Raw genomic sequence first — 19014 nt, forward strand, 5'->3', positions numbered from 1 at the left:
GGGGAAGTGCTGGACTCAGGTTAAAGAGATTTTTAGCTTGTGTATGAAAACCTGGGGATTACAAGCTGTAAAGCAGGGGTTCTCAAACTGGGGGTCAGGACCCCTAAGGGGTTATGAGGTTATTACATGGGGGGTTGTGAGCTGTCAGCCTCCACTCCAAACCCTGCTTTGCATCCGGCACTTATAATGGTGTTAAATATATTAAAAAGTGTTTTTAATTTATAAAGGGGGGTCACACTCAGAGGCTTGTTATGTGAAAGGGGTCACCAGTACAAAAGTTTGAGAACTACTGCAGTAAAGCAAGTGTAGCTTGTGCCTTTAAGAAACTGCAGCCTGCTTGTATCATCAGCCAGGGTGAGAATTTGCTAATTCATATCCTATTTTTCTAGTATTTTAGGCTTAGTTTGCTGTTTTTTGTTAATTTACTAGGTAATTGTTTGCTATCATTTAATCTATCTTTTGTAGTTAATAAACTTGTTTTTGCTTTATCTAAACCAGTGAGTTTGAGTGAAGTGCATGGGAAATCATAGATCAAGGGGCAAAGGCTGTTGTGTATTCCTCTCCAAATTGAGGGAAGGCAAACTCTATGAGCTTACTCTGTACAAATCCCTGTGCACTGCAAGATGATATAATTTGGGGTTTTATGCTCTGGAGGCAGTGCGTAGCTGGGTGGCTGAGAGTTACCTTGATTGTAGCCTTTCAACTGTTGTTTCGTGCAGTGGCTGGACAGAGAGCCTGTATTTAACTGTAGCTGGGTGTGTCCCTACCTGTGTTAAAGCTAGTGGAAGTGCAGGGCCGGGAGTGAGTCTGCAGCATCTCACAGCACCACAGTGAGAGAGGGAGCCAAGGCTGGTGGGTCACAGGGCTCAGTGGTAACCCCAGTTCCAGGTGGCACCCCAGGGAAGAACCCACCACACAGCCCAGGATCTGAGACCCCACAAGGAGGGTGGATCTCAGAGCCCACACTCCAGCCTGAGCCAGAATGTCTATCCTTCTATGTTTAGCCCCACAAGCCCAAGTCAACTGACCAGAGCTTTGAGACTTGGTGTGAACATATCCTAATGTCCCTCAGGTGGAGAAGTAGGAAGAATGTACAGTAAGTCACCCAAAGGAGAACATGGGGCCAATCAGCATGGATACTAGAAGTTGGTTAGGTGGCCAGTAACAAAGGAGAGAGAGAGAAGGCCCTGAAAAAGAGCAGAATAGACACAGGCTGAGTGTTTTATGAACCAGAGGTTGACTCATACTCTACTTCTCTTCTGTAAATTCAGAGCTTCTGGCCTACTTAGACAAGGCTGGATACAGCCTTAGACTTAAGCATTTTTGTTCCCTACATCTTTGAACTTGACTCAGTTTTCTAATACATTTTCCTTTATTGAAGTATACTTCTGGTTTTAGTCTGCTTGGAGGGATATTCCTTGTCTGTCCCCAGGAGAGATCAATGATTCCTTAGCCTCAGAGACTAAGACCAATTTAGGTTCATGGCTAAAGGCACAGCTCGGGTAGTCTTTTCCCATAAGACACTGTTAATGTTGTGATTCTAGTCTACCTAAAGCCTGGGGAAACCACTGAAGAGGAACATTAAATAGGCTTCCTCAATACCACAAATACATGGTTAACTTCTATTAACTATTATTTTGGATATGCATAGAGTGACTTGACAGATGGAATTTCTAGAGTTACAGAAACTATTTAACCTCAGACGCAGACCCCTACCTGTTAGTGAAAGAAGCAGCTCCACCATATGGAAGAGTGTGTTTGTCCTATGTGTAATTATCCAAAGAAGTGTTGTGTTAGGCACACAACCTAGACATTGAACCACATTTCTTAACAGCCTTGAAAATGCCACAGGTAGCAGTATGGAGTGAAGCTATAGCCATGTCAATCCCAGGATACATAGCAGTAGGTTCTCCTGGCTAGTGGAGCCAGTCTTTGTTGTTTTGCTTTGTTTCTTTTATTGTCTGCTGAAATAAATATTCCAAGAGGGTTTCTTAGTTGTCTCTGTTCCTCATTAAGTTAATAGAAAAGCACAGTTGTGGCAACTTTTTTCTCCACATAAATTGGTGAGTCATCCTATATGACATGACAGAAGAGCTAGTGTGCGTGTGTGTGTGTGTGTGTGTGTGTCCATCCCCCTCAACCAATTCTCATTAGACACAGTAGTATCAGTCTGATCTATCCCACAGATGATGCAGGAAACATGTGGGTCTTTATCAGCTTTTTGTTTCATTATACCATAAGTGGCAGCAGATGATGTTGCGATCATCTCATCCAGACTGCAGTAGTATAAGCCAAATAAGTATAAGTAGTAGGTAAGCCAAATGCTAAAGCCTATTGGTGCTGATGTAAAGTGATGGGAACATGTGACCATGTAGCTTGATGTGTTATGTTTGCAGCTTCTTTTGCAATTAGTGTTCTGTAGTTTTAATGTTTAGCCATAGAGATTGGTTCTGCAGCTTCCAGAAGCAACTGACATCTCAAGCAAAACAAAATAACTGTAAGATCATGGGACCTTTGGTGGCTCAAACCATCAATTTCAGCTGAGCATCTGTCAACTAAAGCTTTTGCTGATACACCTTGGCCTAAAGTCATTCTCTACAGAAAAGTAATAACTTTTGAATTCTGCTCATAGCCAAGTTAACTTTATTAAATCATCCATCCTCTGGTCTAGATTGCACAGCTGTAATAAACAAAGTCATCATTTGTGCCTCCTGAAGGGAAGAGAAAAAAAAAGCCTCAGGTGGAAAACACCTGCTGGATCATTCTTTCATCCCAGGAAGGATTATTTCTTCTTGTATATTTTAGTGTTCTAAAGGTAGCCTAGTTTTAAAGAAGACTGAAACTTGAATGAAGTTAGAGAACAAAAAAGGATAAACAAGGTACATACAAAGCAATTTAAAAGCATAGAGTCGTTTTGGGGAATGTTTTATACTGCAATTCTAGGACAAAATTCTAGAGAAACGGACAATTTGGGAATAATTTTGAGGTCAGGAATGTCTTAAGAACTGCTAAAACTCAGAAAATTGTGTCTAAAATTTTGAAGTTTTCCATGGGAAAACTCCTACATCCTCTATTATAGATATAAATGCCCCTTTCTAGTCATGTTGGTATACTTCTCATTACATAGAATGTCATAACATATATTGACTGTAAAGTTGTGCTGTGTCTAGTGGTCAGAGTTAGATGTATCCAGTTAGTCAGAATCAGAAAGCAAGCAAGGAGACTTTAAATATACACCTATAATTCAAAATATAACATATCGAGATGTTTTTAAATAAGGCTTCAGTTGAGGAAGGTACGTAGGCATGTGCTTAAATCCATTTCCATCCTTGTTCCCTACTTAACTTTAAGCAAGTGCTTACGCCCTATTAAGGTCCATCCGATTTAAACAGCTATTTCAGGAAAGCACCTATGTACTGCTTTACTTTGAACTGGATGAGTTTGCTGAATCATGGCTTAAGTGCTTGAAGAAACTAGATCATAGCTTTTTTTTTGATCTTTCATCTGTGGAATTATGCATTAACAAGCGTACTTGAATCTAAACATTCCTAATTATACTAATTTCATATATAAGTGAGAAAAGCATTACATGGTTTTCACTCCTCCACATCATGCAATTCATTAACAAATGAAATGTGTAACAGACTGACAGTATCCTGAACAAATTGTATGGAATTAAGATAGACCTTATTGAATTAGGGTTAATATCTTTGGAGTACATTATATTAAAAATGCAATCATATATAGGTTATTGTGGAATTGTATGCACTTTTTATGGAAGGGGGCAGAAGCTAATGTTCTTTCCCCATTAGCAGCCCTTTGAAGCAACCCCCTCTAAAGAGATGAACATATACTTTTTCAAAGTGGATTCTCCAGGGACCAACAGATAGAAAAAGTTTTCTTTTGATAAATAGCCTAGTTTTAAACTGGATCAGGGCCTTCTTGCTTATCCAGAAAATGGACAGGATTTCTAGTCCATGGAGAGCCCCAATTCTTAGGGTAGGGTTGGAAGGACTGGACCTGCTGAGGCCTCAAGACGATGTGCTTGTTCTGAGCCGAAGCTGTGATGCACTCATAACAATAAGGAAACCCCTTGCTTGGCGATTTGAAGGACTGCTCCTGCCAGAATCTACATTAGGGTTGGGGTGAACTCTGGTAAGCTTATTAGCATTCATGTATTGTTTTTTGTATGTTTTCTCTCTAGAGATTTTTACTTCAAGGAAAAAAATAGGCCCGCGCAGAAAGGGCTGTGTGGTAGCTTATAATATAGCAATTATGCTGTTGTCTGTCTCTGAAGAGGTAGAAAACAGGTGTGCTTGGGCAGCCTTTCTCTGCTGAGAACAACACACTGAAGGCAGGGAACTGTGCAGCCAGGCAATACCCTAGTCAGACAGGAGAGAGGACAGAGCAAGTTTCCACTCAGGAGAGGTAACAGCTTGGAAGCTGGAAGCCTGAGTGAATGCCCTGGGTGGGCCACTGTGGGGGAAAATACAGGTGCAGTCACTCTGAACTGTAACAAAATGTACTTTGTTTTATCTTGCCATTTTCTAATGAGAAGCTACCTTTGCACATAGGCTCAATCCTGTAAGGTGCAGGATGCTCATTGACATCAAGAAATGAATTGCAATAAAAGTGCTTCACTTGCAGAGCAGCCAGCCAAGCCAGCAAATACAAATAGCACCTAGGACCAGATAGACGTTAGCCTTCCTTCCACCATGACTTTATACTTATTGTATTACAGTGGCAGGGACAGGTGGCCATGAGGGTGCTGGCTTTCAATTTTCCCCAGGGGTGCTCAACCCAGGCCCCACCCCCACTCCACCTCATCCTAATTTTCTGTTGCTCTGAATTTTGTAGTAGTAATTTACATTGTGCAAGGTGGGGTTGTACAATGCAGCATGGTAGCATTTTATACTCTATACTCTGGTAAATGAGTGCACATGCTGCAGGGTAGCAGACATTCACGACTCAGGTGTTCTCACAGTGGGCAATGAAGGATCTCAATACCCCATAGGATTAGGCCCAAAGCATAGGGCAAGGGGTGGGGAAGAGGAAAGAAAGAAGGAGCAGCATGGTTCATGAATGAGAGTTAGGCATATTCCCTCTGTCCGCATTTCAAAACCTTATACTCAAATCACAGGTGGGAATGTGCTTACATGTATATTTCACAAATGCTTTCCCTTTTGTTGAATAATTTTTAAGCAAAACATTATCCTTGGTATACTCTAGGGCAGTGCTTCTCAAAGACGGTCTGCCACTTGTTCAGAGAAAGCCCCTGGCCAGCCGGGCCGATTTGTTTACCTACTGCGTCCATAGGTTTGGCCGATCGCGGCTCCTACTGGCTGCGGTTCGCCGCTCCAGGCCAATGGGGGCTGCGGGAAAGGCGGCCAGCACATCCCCCGACTCGCGCCGCTTCCCTGAACAAGTGGCAGCCCAACTTTGAGAAGCACTGCTCTAGCGTGACCAACTGTCCGGTTTTCGACTGGAACACCTGGTTGAAAACAGACCCTGGCAGCTCCGGTCAGTACTGCCGCCCAGAACATTAAAAGTCCAGTCAGCGGTACGCTAGTCCCTGTCTGTCCTGGCACTGCGTTGGACCCCGGAAGTGGCCAGCAGATCTGGCTCTTAGACGGGGGGGGGGGGGGCAAGGGGCGATGAGACAAAACCAGAAAAGTGGAAATATTAATTTTGTGGTTTTACTCTTGTTCATATGAAAATCCAGTCTGTAAAAAATAAATAAAATCACATCTTCAAGAGACACTAAAGTACATTAAAGGAAAAAGCAGCAAAGGAAGAAAAGGGGACAATGAGTGAAAAAAAGAGACCAGAATCAACATGGCCTTCCATTTTAAAAAAGTGCTGCATAACATTTGTCCCTTAGATCTTGAAAGGAAAGGGCCTAATCCTGAAATGGACACTGGTATAACTGGACCAACTACATCAATTGAAACAAATTTACAGACGGTATTTGGATTGGCACCGAGCTGATTATTGTTTTTGTTGAAGACACAGCTAAAGAATTAAGCAGTGGAGCTAAGTGACAAGTTCTTGTCCAAACATAGACGTGTGTGTGTGTGTGTGTGTAAGGGAGGGCTCCATGTTAGCTCACAATGATTGTGGTTTCAAGTGATTACACTCCTTGAGTGACGTTAGCGTTGTAGGTGAATATCATGGTCTCTTGCAGATAGTTAATTCCAAGCATAATATTTTGGAAGTCTGCAGAGAACTCGCATATGCCTGCTCATTCAATAAAAATTCTTAAAGGTTCTGGCTCAGGCCAGAGGTTGCAACATGGAAAACATCAGGTAAGAGCTCCAAAAATTTCAACTTCCTACTTCCTTTTTGGAGAAGGATGCCGCCAGGGCAATGTAGAATCTAATACAGAAATCTTCCAGGAGATTCCAGCACTGCAACATCTCAGAAAAGGACACATACACACACACTATTTCTCCTCTACCGCTTTCGCTATTTTTAGATCCATCAGCTGAATATACATTTTTCTCTCTTGTCTGTCCCTCTTAATATATCACTATCTTTGCTATTATAATTATATTTAAATTTTGTAACTGCATTATTTAGCTTATAATTTTGGTGGATACTGTTTGTATGGAAGATGCTGTTGCAGTATTTTAATATGAAATCACTGAACAGAAGAAAATGGGCTACATGAATACAACCTTAGATACTTGTTTGGTCCCTTTCACCATAGTGCCCGAGCACCTCAAAATCTCTCGCTATCCTCACAAAAGTGCTGCAAGATAGGGAAGTGCTATTTCCCCTGTTTTACAGAGGGGGGAATTGAAGCACAGAGAAGCTAAGTAGCTTCTCCAAGGTCACACAGGAAGCCTGTGGCAGAGCAGTGATTTGAACCTCCGTCTCCCAAGTACTAGGCTAGGCCAATCTTGCGCACGCGCACACACTCTCTCTCACACACACACTTCCTTCATTATTACCTACCCCTGCAATACCATAAGTATAAACTCATGGCAGAAGGAGGGCCAATTCACATCAGGTTCTAGGTGCTGTGAATGAGGCTCCCTATTTTCTTATTTGGTTGCATGGTTTGCAACAAAATCACAAAAAAGTACTTTTATTGCTATTTCTAGATGTCGATGACATTTTCCGGTAGGATGGAGAGAAATGAACACACTATTACAGAGGATTAGAGACAGGATACAATGATAAGATCAGTAGCAATGTAAGGGAGAGCAAATGCCATGCACTATAAAAATGTTTATTTTTTAAAATGTGTTTCAGTTCAGTACTTCAGAGAACAGTGTATTTTGCAACCTCCAGCCTCAAAAGCTTTTTGTGTGTGGTGCTCATCACTATGATGTCAAGTCACCCTTAGCTATTGTACTATTTCTTGGAAGCCCAGGAATTTAAAAAGCTAATACACTAACTGCAATGTATAAACTCTGATATCCAAAATTGCTAGTGGCCACTGGGAAATAACCCTTTCTGCTATTATTAGCAATTTACCCATCTAGTTGGAAGAGGAGTGGGGGAGAAGTGTTTCTCTGGGTGGAGACAGCCAACAAAAGTTTGATCAGGTAAATTATTACCTCCCTGTTATGAAGACTTCTTCCACTCCACAACCTTCCACTCCACAGAGATGTCTCAATGGGGGAAATGTTTGCACTGCAGCATGTTACCATGCTTGTTCAAATGTGCTTCTGTGTGGTCTGAGCAGGCCTGGAGATTGGACCCATCCCACATTTCTGGTTTCCTAATGTTGAATCTTCCAGGAAGATTTATGCCCTTCCTAATCTGAAGATCCTGAAGTCAGCTATGATCAATGTGGTGCTCAAGAATCAGCTAAAAATTCGAGTGGTGGGGGCAACTGCTATGTTCTAGGGTGTCACACACAATATACAATAGGAACTACCAACGCTGCCCAGCATTATAGGCAAGATCCTATTTCACAGGGACATACACTACTCCTCCTTAAAAAAAAAAAAAAAAAAAAGGGCAAAACTCTCATTGACTATGATTGGGTTGGCCCTAAGTTCCACTAAGGCCCCTTTAACGCTTTATTGGTGGCATAGATGTGACCTAAATGGGCCCTCAGAACACACCCATGTAGAGTTGCCAGAGTAAGCTTATGCCAGCACACAACATAACATTTATGAGAAGTGGAATGAAGGAGAAGTCTGGGGCAGGGAGGAGGTCTGGTCAGAGCTCAACGTGCTCCAGCCTCCGCTATTCATTGATTATTAGGGCTCATGGAGGTTATGTGATGCAGATCATAGATTAGAGCGGTATCAAGGCTGCTCCGACACCAGGAATTGCAGTGGCTCCCAACGACACCTGTATCCAGGGAATTCAAAAATACTTAAAGGGGCCATCTTTGTTCCCCTCTTCCATGCCTGTGCTGGATGTACTAACTGCTGATCGGGACCAATGGGTGCAGGATCAGGGCCTAGTTAAAAGGCTTTAAGTGCCTACGTGAGCCATAATGAGGGGTTTATGAAGCCAAGTCACTTGGAGATTTGCACTTAAAGAATTTCTGAAATAACTATAACTGTGCATAAAGCTTATATTTCCCATATATGTAAGTACTTAAAAGCATTAGGCTAATGCTTTTAGATGCATATTACATTTGATCACAAAGAAGGCACCATCTTAAAGGGAGGAGGGAGAGAGGAATTTGTATTAGATCTATAATATTCCTATAGCACTTTACTACATGGCAGTAATTATAAAAATGAGAGACATAATTTAGTAAACTGAACAGGGTTTTTCTTTTGTCACACAGAAAAACTGTCTTTAAATCAAGATGCCATTTAAAATCCCCCACACCTTTGTTTCTGTCAAGTCCCCCCACACTCATCTCCTTCAATTTTACTGGAAACTAAAATACAACCCACCGAACACACAAGCACAGCGTCACAGAAGAAAGGAATATGTCTGGACAGGAAGTCAGACAACTTCCTGCATTTTACTTAGATTTTTTTTTTTTACAACAAAACATGAAAATAGGGAGAGAACATTTCTTTAATAACCTCTTCTGTACACCCGCTTCATCTACTGTTTAAATCAACTCTTGAGTCAACAACATTGCAGATACATTTGAAACATGTTTGAAGGCACTGTCAGGTGCAATTCATTCTAAGTTAGCTCTGTCTGAATCTCTATAAAGACTGTTTGCTCTACAGGAGTGTACTGATTAGAATGATATTACATTGTTTGGGAAGGCACATCCATAGTGTAAACAAGGGATAAGCTTTTACGTCTTCAGACACAAAATGTAACTCACTATAAGTATTCAAGTTTGACTGAACAGTTTTTTCTTGTCGTAGTCCAGTTACCATACATGTCTTTCAGGTTTCTCTCATACTGCAGCTGATTTATAGCACCTGCTATTGTAATAAGCTGGGTGAAACCCTATTATGGGTTGAATTAGAATCTCGTTCAAATTGATGCACGGACAAGACCTTCATTTAAGATACATAAAGACAGGGAAAGGATCACATCTAAAGCAAGGCCTAATACAACCTGCCCAGAAACTAGCACCATGTGGTCAAAGGGTTCCATTGGGTACTGTGACAAGGGCAGGGAGAGGAAAGGAGAGAATCCATAAATGGAACAGACAAGAAGAACAGGGGGGCAGAAGCAAGAAAAAGCAGTACCTGTGAACACAGTCTGTACCCTGGAGAAAGCTAGACAGTGAGTTTATAGGTCTGTTGGCCAACAAGGCTTCAGGTTGTAAACTGAGAAATCACTCCTTTTGTTCTTAGTCCATTCTGCGTTTGGAGAAGCAAGACTTTGGTATTTTCTTTGGTGCAATCGTGTTTACAAGGAAACTGTAGAATTCATCAATTTCTACATCTGCTAGAACATTGCCCAGGGCACTGAAATTTAAGGCAATGGCAACATGACCAACTCTTGCAATTGTATCACAAGTCTCAAATAGTTAGGGTTCTCGGTAATGGCCCAGCCCTTGAAGGGAACCTAAACTTTTGTTAAAACAAAGTATGTTTCTCACTCTCCTGGTTGCAGAGAAGAGCCCCCAAAATGTAACCTGAGTGTACCCTAAAGGCTCAGAAACCAAAATGTAAACAATAAGAATACAAATATACTGATATTACTTCAGAGCTCATTTTGTGGCCTGGATTCATGACTTTTGCACAGTTGGGGATGGCAATACTGCAAAGGTCCAGAGTAACCTAAATCTAGGAAGATCTGTTCCTACAATTAACGTCTCATCTCCTCAGAACCTCAGTCTCAGCAACCAAATAATATATTATTTCACTTCCTCCCCTTCTATACATTTATTTAAAGAACCACCTCCCATTTAATACAGTTATAATCTAATATGATCTATAATCTAAAATCTAGTGTACCTGGAGTTACAAGGTGAGGGCTTGGGATGTGAACACAAAGGAAAAATTTAACCTACACAACTAAAGTTCCTTTTTTCTTTTTTTTTTCATACTTCAAAACCATAATGTTTTCAACACAAAATGATAAATCAGCCCAGGATTGTTTAAAAGACCTACAAGGCTTAGTGAATCTTTCAGCAAAGTGGGCTGAATTGGGAGCTTGCAACACACCATGAAAATCAGAGTTTCATGCATTTTGGTGTTTTGTTGTGAATGTTTTACTCAGCTCCACTAAGCATGAGCCAGAACTAGTTCAAATATAAAAGGAAGTAATCAGAGCCTCTTCCCAAAACACGTGATGAATCCTGTGTGGGTTATATGTACTCTTCATTACAAAAGTTCCTCCTAAGTCATTGCCTTTTGTCAGGGGAGAATCAGAAATGCCAGAACATGACAAAACAGACCATTTTCCACAGTTCCTTCAGTCATTATTCAGGCAAAATTCCCAACTATTCTGGAGGCGATATTTCCAACCAGCCTGAAACCAAGATGACTAGGAGTATCAGCAAACTGCAGTAGTGACATGTCCAGTCTCATTTTGGGTCCATTGCTACAAAGTGCCATCATCTGTGATTGAAGTCACTTGGCCAGATTCTGAGAAATGCTGAATACTGCAATTTCAACAGGAGTCAAAGGTGCCGATTACCTCTTGGGAATCACCTGATATGCACACCCACTAATGAGGGGACAATTTCTGTGGAACGATAGCCACTGGAGTCAGTGGATATTGACTTCTGTCATATGAACACTTGACTCATTCATGTCATGTGGGAGGGGCCAGAGATAGTTTCTTTTTTTGTAATACTCTTGTGTCAGAGCTTCACTATAGTTAATAGCTCATATCTGAGGTCTTTATATAGAATTTTGTGCCTTCAGAAATTCAGAATCTGTGAAAGGTTTGTGTTCTGTTTAGTGGTTTATTTAAACTCACAAATTGTTCTTTCTGTGCTTTAATCTGTTAAATATAGGAGTAGTATTAATAACACTAGTCACTTATTTAGTACAAGTCTGAATTCACAAAAAACCAAAGTAGTTTGAAATATGGAGAATAAAAGCTGCAAGATGGGGGGGGCGGGAGGAGGGGGGAAATCAGAGTTCCAGTGGAACAATCAGACTGCAGCGAGGGGAAAAATAAGCAGAGAAAAAGTAAGTAATCAATATTTGAAAAGAAAATGCAGTTTAAAAACAAGATGCTAGAGTGAAATAGAAGCCAGATAAGATAAAAGGTTAGTGAGAAATCACTGAACAGGAATAAAAATATCAAAGCCAGTTTATTGATTGCGATTGAGTAGTTTCTGCTTCTGAGTCCATCTGAGAACCTAGAGGCTAGATTCTGACGTTACAAGCAATGTCAGCCTGACAGTTCACTTAAATAATTGTAGGTATAATAGGTGTGTGAAAGCAAATTAGTCAACGATTTACAAGTCATTGCCAACAATTAGGAGGCATAATACAACCATGCATCTGCATGGTGTTACACATAGCAGAGAAAAAGCAACAACGGAAAAACTTAGATGATAATTGTAAGCAATTTTACAGAAAATGAATTTGTCTGTTTATCAACTACATACTGGCCTATAAATATTGAGCCTGGATGAGCTTCTACCACAGTATATTTATCAAATGAAAAATACAACCGTTTTGTTTCTTTAAAGCTAAGTAGATTTAATTTTCAGTAATGTTTTTCTGATTCTGAGGATCATTAACACCTGTATGTATTGTAACAAGCAGACATTTTATATCAAAGAAAAATGATCTGACTCTCCTTCCAGAGCAGCAGCTTGCAGGGCATCTCTCTGGAGTTCCTCAGCAAATCTCAAAAATGAAACAAAAAATAGGAACTAAGCAATTTCTGCCTCCCACAGGCCTTAGCTTGTAATCCATCTTAAGTTCTCCCGCTGGCTGCCTGGCTGCCATCACATCCTTCCCACGGAGTAAGACTAAGCTCCCCAGACCACCTCTCCTAAGTCTCTTTCACTCAACTGCATTGGGCTCCTTTCTTTTAACTCCTTCCTTAGTCTGGCACACTCTCCAGGTGTAACAAGTTGGGGTTAGAGTTCTCAGGCAAAATCTTGGTCCCAGTGAAATCTATGAAGTCAATGGGAATTTTTTCCAAAGAGGCCAGGATTTCACACATAGTTCCTGTCACCACCCTAGTTGTCATGAAAAGGGCTTGTCAGAAATATTAACTCTATATCAAGAGACGTGTAGAGAAAATATTGTCTGTTGCTAAGTTAGTTCCGTCGAGGTTACAAGGTTGTGCGCCCATCTACAGTCTGCTTATATCTTGACCATGACTGCTGATACAAAGAGACGCTAGACAAGGATGAGACATGGCTGGAATTGTGCACAGTGCATAAAGATGGCTGTGCTTTTGTACTACATTCCACATCTGTTTCTTATTTTCTTTGTCTGCCATCCCAGTCTCTCACAAATAGGAACTGCTTCCTGTTCTTTGGGACTGTCTTTTCTGTTTGCTCTTCCTTCTTAAGAAAGAAGTGAGGACTTGAGCCTTAAATACGTTCTCATTTTGCCATGGCTTTGAACACCTAAGCAGAAGCCTTGGTTAACTTAAACTGAAAATAAACAACAAAACCCAATACCTGAGCTTTTTACATGGAACTTTTTAAAAAGTACAAAACTTTACTGTTGTTTATAATTCCATGACTTTGCAGCTGAACAATAAATACCAATGGAACTGAACAGCTAACTGTACATCTAATTTGTACGACAATAGCACTTAGAGCCCTAACTGAGATCATGGTGCCACTGTGCTCCACAAAGCAGCCATCAGGAAGCAGTCACAGAGTGATGTGCCTCTCCTTGGAACCCAAACTTAGCAGCATTACAGCACAGCTAAGCTCTATCAATCAAGTCAGCCACTATCCCCAAATCATTTCCAAATACAGCCTGGTATGTGAGTCTAGAAAATAATACATAGAAGCATCAAAAAGAAAATCACTTATGGTATAGCTATATTTGAACAAGCTACCTGCAATGAACTGTGTCCCTGATTTCTGAATATCACAAATAAAAAGAAATAGTATGCACGTTATGTATGGTACATCGAGTAGCTCAAGGCCTTCCTTGACATTGTTTGAAGCCACTAACTTTCAGCTGTTTACCTTTCTCTGATTTTTTGCAATGTTATCTCATTTATTTCAACATCAGTGAGATACACAGGGGAGAATCCAGGGGTGCATTAGAGAGCACAACTGAATAATAGTAGCCATTGTAAGAATAATTACACTAATTGAAATTCAGTGTACTAATTAGATGTTGTAAACATCAGATCTTGTATACCTAGATGCAACTACATATTCAAATCCTGGAAGGATTTGTTCATTCTTTCATTCTGCATACTGTAAACAGAATAGCATGCAATTTATTTTGGGCTGAAATCTTAAAGACCCAGATTTATCTTTTCTGCATTAAAGTAGTATATCCACATCTTCAGTCTGCACTAGATATAAACACAGGTCTTCATACTTCTCTTCCACAATGGAAATCAGCTGTGACCAAATAGTGTCCCCTGAATTAAATACAGTGCAGAGGGACATATCCTAAATGAGATTACAGAAGAGTGTTTTAGATTCTGGGATCCAGAGATTCTGACTTTTAGACTGAATACCTAATTCAGAATACTCTTCTCCAAATGCAGAGCCAAAATAATTGGTTTGGCATGTTTCAGAATATGTTCACAAGAATGCTCTGGAAGCTGCTGCCATGTAATGCACTGGGATGTACTTGATGGCCTACAGGGTTATCGTTTTCTGTAAAATGGGTGAGGCTAGGAGTCAAACTAGACTATGTAGGATGTCCTCAGTGGCAAGGGTTCACCAGCAGCAGACTTGCACCTTGCCCAAGCTTAGACAGAAAGTACCAGTACACTGTGGTGCTCTGCCATGGGATGGAAAGATATTCTTTATGCCATACATGGGACTCGTTAACCTCCAATACACCAGTGGCACAGCTGTTTGCCAGTGAAGGCAGGATTTGATCCTATGTTTTACTACTTTTTGTAGACAGTCTGAAAAATCTCATGACAAGATAACGAGGACAAACCACTGCTCTTTTGAAGAGTGCTATTTTTCCTGCCCCGATAATGTGCTACCACCATCCTTTGTCCCAGAGGTGGCTGTATTTAAAATGTTCTTGTATGGATCTTGTTTTTGAAACTATGGGATCTTTCATCATGTAAAGTGATACTTAAATGTAAATTGTTTGTTACTATTTGTTATTTTGTTGATTATCTCAAATCCTCAAGAGCTTATATAAACCCTTAAACAAGTTGAATTCTGGTTGCGTTCAAATATGGACTGAGGGGAAACAAAAAAGCAAGAACTTCAGGATATGGCATTTAGCACCATTTTGGTACCAGAAAACTTTGGATGAAATGGGATAAAACAGTCAAGGAAGAGCCTAGAAGGGAAAAAAGCTAACAACAATAAAACCAAACCATTTCTATTAAGTACTGTTTACGTATCATCTGATAGCAATGAATGCACCAAGAATGAATGAAGGTCTATGTGAATATGTTCGAAAGGTTAATGATTAATTAAAGGTAAGAATGAGAAACACAGAGTATATAAAAGAATGAATTATTAAAGATAACGCCACAATCAAAGGTTAGAGACTAAATTGCACATGAGGTAGATATTGTTCTGGCCCATAAAGAGAAAAAGAGGTCAGGTAAATAAAATACAAACAGGATCTGTACAAGCCAGCAAGATAATTTCTTGTCAGAAGAGGCAGGCTTTGTTAGAAAATAAAATGAATGAATGATTTGCCTCAGAGTAATGAAAGGAGAAATGTCAATGACAGAAATAGATTTTTCAAAGGTTGCAAAGAGATGTGAAGGAAATCTCAGGCCAAAGCAGATGATCCAGTCACTGAAAACCTCTGAAGATCAAAAGGAAAATTCTAAGGTCAGCCAGGAGTTAGCCAAATGTTTGAATGAATGGAGCAAAGAGAGCAGGCTGGAATCTTTAGCTGATGTACATGAAAGCCTTATTGGCTGTATTTGCAAATGCTTCTGGTTCAGATGCTGAAATTCAATTTTCACAAATATTGTGCGTGGAAACTGGATGACTAATTTCTACAGAAATGAACCCAAAAGGGATGCAAGCACAGCCACTGCAAATCTGAAAATGAGAATGTCTACAGAAAGGCCTCTTGCATTGTTCTCCTAGGTCTACCTGAAAGTGAGTTGAAATTAAGATGACTTATAAAACAAATGGTTATTTATTGTTGATGAAGCCATATGATAGAAAGATAGGAGTAAAAGACACTTCTTGATCTCTATAAAGCTACTAAAAACAGTCCCAAGTTTCAGCCTGGTTCACTGTGGAGTTGCTAGCTCCAGATCCCATGCTGGGAGTTGTAGTCTTTGAGTTTGGAAAAGCTAAGAGGAAACAGGAAGCATGTACGTGTGTCAGAGACTGCAGCTGCAACTGCTTCTGAAGCTGTATAATTGTTGTCTAATGAGTGCAGGATCAGGTCCTAGAATATACCTGCTTTTCTTCTTTCTCATATTCTTCCAACTCAGGACTCATCTCAGGATGGTGGAGTTACAGGCAGGAGTCAGAACCACCATGTTGCGTGATGGACACTTGACAAAATTACTGGACTTAGTGATGGACATTGGTGGGGGTGGGAGTGGGCTCCAGGCTGAGGCAGGGGGTTGGATTGTGAGAGGGTGTATGGGCTCTGGGCTGGGAGGGTGGGTTCTGGAGTGGGGCCAGAAATGAGGGGTTCAGGGTGTGGGAGGGGACTTTGGGCTGAAGCAGGGATTAGGGATTCGGGGGGCAGAATTCATATCCCGTGCAGATTTTTTTGCTTCCCCACAGAAAAATGACTTTGATGAAGAAGCAAAGGGAAGCCACGAGTAGTCATGTGACCCTCCCCAGCAGTATGTTTTGGGTGCCCAGGGCAGCTGGCAGAGAGGTAAATCACTGTGAGGCAGGGGATGAGACTGGGGAAGACCCAGCTGGTGGTTCCTACCCTGTGCCAGGCTTAGCTGCTAGTCCCGGCTGAGCTGGGCAAGACAGGACTTCCTCACCCCTGCACAGCATCCAGGGCTGGGTCAGACCTACTCTCAGATTTTTCCCCAGGCTACAAAAAGCTCTGCAACCCCTCCCCCACCACCACCCCACTTCCTGCACCCATTACTCCTCAACTGTAGGAGGAAGTATCACTGTACAGGGAGCTGCTTTCCCATCCACCTAAACCCCATGCATCCAGACCCCCTCATATGCAAAACCTCCTGCCGAGCCTCAACTCCTATACCCAGAATCCCCCCTGCTGAGCCTCACTCCCCCTGCACCTGGAACACCGATGAGCCACCAGCACCCAGATCCCCATACCACACCAAGCCCCACTCCCCCAGCATCTGGACCCCCCACCATTGAACCTCCCATACCCAGACCTCCCTGATGAGCTCTGTCCCCCCTGCATTCAGAATCCCACTTCCACCAAACCCCAACCACTTTTACCTGGACCCAGCCACACAGAGTCCCATTATCATTTCACCCAGAACCCCCCTCCCCAACAAACCCCTGTGCATCCAGATCCCCCACTGAGCCATCCACAGCCACATTGCCCTACACAGAACCCCGGTCAACCCACACCTGGCTCTCCGCCACACTTGGATCATGCTGGGCTGAGCCTGCCTTCCCACACTGATGCACCTGGCATGGAAGGGGCAGGGCCCTGGTATGTTTCTGGGGGAGCTGCAAAGTGATCTCCCATCTCTGTGCAGCTAGTGGCCTGTGCTCCCTAATGCCATGCTGGAGTCTCCACATGTCATAGCATTCCTTCCCAGTTCTGGACCTTAGCGTCCAAAATATGGGTACTAGCATGAGTTTCCCTAAGCTTAATTACCAGCTTAGGTCTGATATGCTGCCACCAGTCAGGAATTTTCCAGGGCCTGATACCCTCTGGTCCCCCCAAAACCTTCCCTGGGGACCCCAAGAACCCAGATCCCTTGGGTTCTTAAAACAAGGAGAAATAAGCCATTTCCCCACCTCTCCCCCTCCCAGAATTTTCCTCCCTGGGCTATTCTGAGAGATACTGATCCAACCTCTTAAATCACCATACAGAGAAGCATCTCCCTTCCCTCTAACAAACAGGCAAACAGATTCAAGGAAAACAGAGAGAGATTCTATCTCGCCCTCCTCCCGTTTCCCCCACCAGTCCTGGTGAGTTATCCCAATCCCCTGGGATAAAACAAGGGAAACAAGAAAAAAATCAATCAGGTTCTTTAAAAAGAAATCTTTTAATAAAAGAAAGAAAAAGTAAAGAATTATCTCTGTAACTTCAAGATGTAAATATACAGGGTCCTATAGCTTACAGATACCAGAGAGAGACTTTTCCCCCAGTACCAATACAAATCAAAATATTCCCAGCAACTACACATATAAATGTTAACCAGCCAGATCCACAATTGCAAATAGAGTAAAACAATTAAAAAGCCTAAACTGCCTGGTTTTTACCTTCTATTTGAAAAGAAACTTAGAGAGCCTGTAGTAATGTCTGGTCTCTCTCAGACCCTCCGAGAGAAGAACAAAGAACAAAGAACTCACACCCAAACTTCCCTCCACCCGAATTTAAAAGTATCTTGTCTTCTGATTGGTCTTCTGGTCAGGTGTCCAGTTTCCTGCTTGTAACCCTTTACAGGTATAAGAGACATTAACCCTTAACACTCTGTTTATGACACCACATTTATTTGACAAATAAAATTTACTGAATTTTGCAGAATTTTAAGATATTATGTGCAGAAATTTTAATTTTGGGCACAGAATTCCCTCAGGAGTAGTCACTTGCAGGTTTAAACCAGTGCAAACTGAAGTCTTTAAACCATGACTTGAGGATTTCAGTAACTCAGTCAGAGGTTATAGGTCTATTTCAGGAGTGGGTGGGCAAGGTTCTGTGCAGGAGGTCAGACTAGATGATCATGATGGTCCCTTCTGGCCTTAATGTCTATGAGAATTCATAGGCAAAGTGACATTTTTGTACAGAGTCTTTCCCTAAACATGAGACAATGAACAAGACACTGGCCAGGAACTCAGGAGAAGTGGGATCTACCTCAGTTCCACCACTGACGTGCTCTATGACCTCGGGCAAATCACTTCAACTCTGTGCCTTGGGGATAATCATACTTACCTCTAATGGGGATAATGATACTTACCTCTCTTGCAAAGCACTTTGAGATCTCTTGATAATAAGAGCTAAGAATTAAATTCTGATCCTGAAATTAGCTCCAAACAACCAGAGCTCTCTGTAGGTGCAGAGGTCATTGAAGGACCAGGGCCTTAGTTAAATTCACTGCACCGCATAGTCTCAAAGATTCTTTAATTTTCCTCTTCTCTCCCCAACTGTAGTGTCGTTTACTTCATTGTGATTCGAACCATATGGATGAAGAGTAAACCTCAGGCTGCGATTATTTCCAACTGTACTGGTGAGTCTAAACTTTAGAGATGGGCCAAAGCCATACAATTCTGATGTGGATCTTCTAACTTTTGATCCCCTTAATGTTTGAAAGCATCTGAACTCAGAGACTTGGTATGATCCCAATGTTTGTTTATTTATTATTATTACTATTATTATTTATTATTAAAGGAATTGTTTT

At 41.5% G+C, this 19014-nt stretch overlaps 1 protein-coding gene across 1 annotated transcript in view; it reads left to right on the forward strand.

Moving 5' to 3' along the window:
• NPSR1 (neuropeptide S receptor 1) overlaps positions 1–19014 on the forward strand; it is a 99661-nt gene that overhangs the window by 71099 nt on the left and 9548 nt on the right. The window contains exon 6 of the mRNA XM_050938047.1: positions 18767–18843. Within this exon, the coding sequence (XP_050794004.1) occupies positions 18767–18843 (77 nt within the window). The remainder of the gene's footprint in view (positions 1–18766; positions 18844–19014) is intronic.

This window comes from Gopherus flavomarginatus, chromosome 2, assembly GCF_025201925.1.
Source record: "Gopherus flavomarginatus isolate rGopFla2 chromosome 2, rGopFla2.mat.asm, whole genome shotgun sequence".
NCBI classification, from domain to species: domain Eukaryota; kingdom Metazoa; phylum Chordata; order Testudines; family Testudinidae; genus Gopherus; species Gopherus flavomarginatus.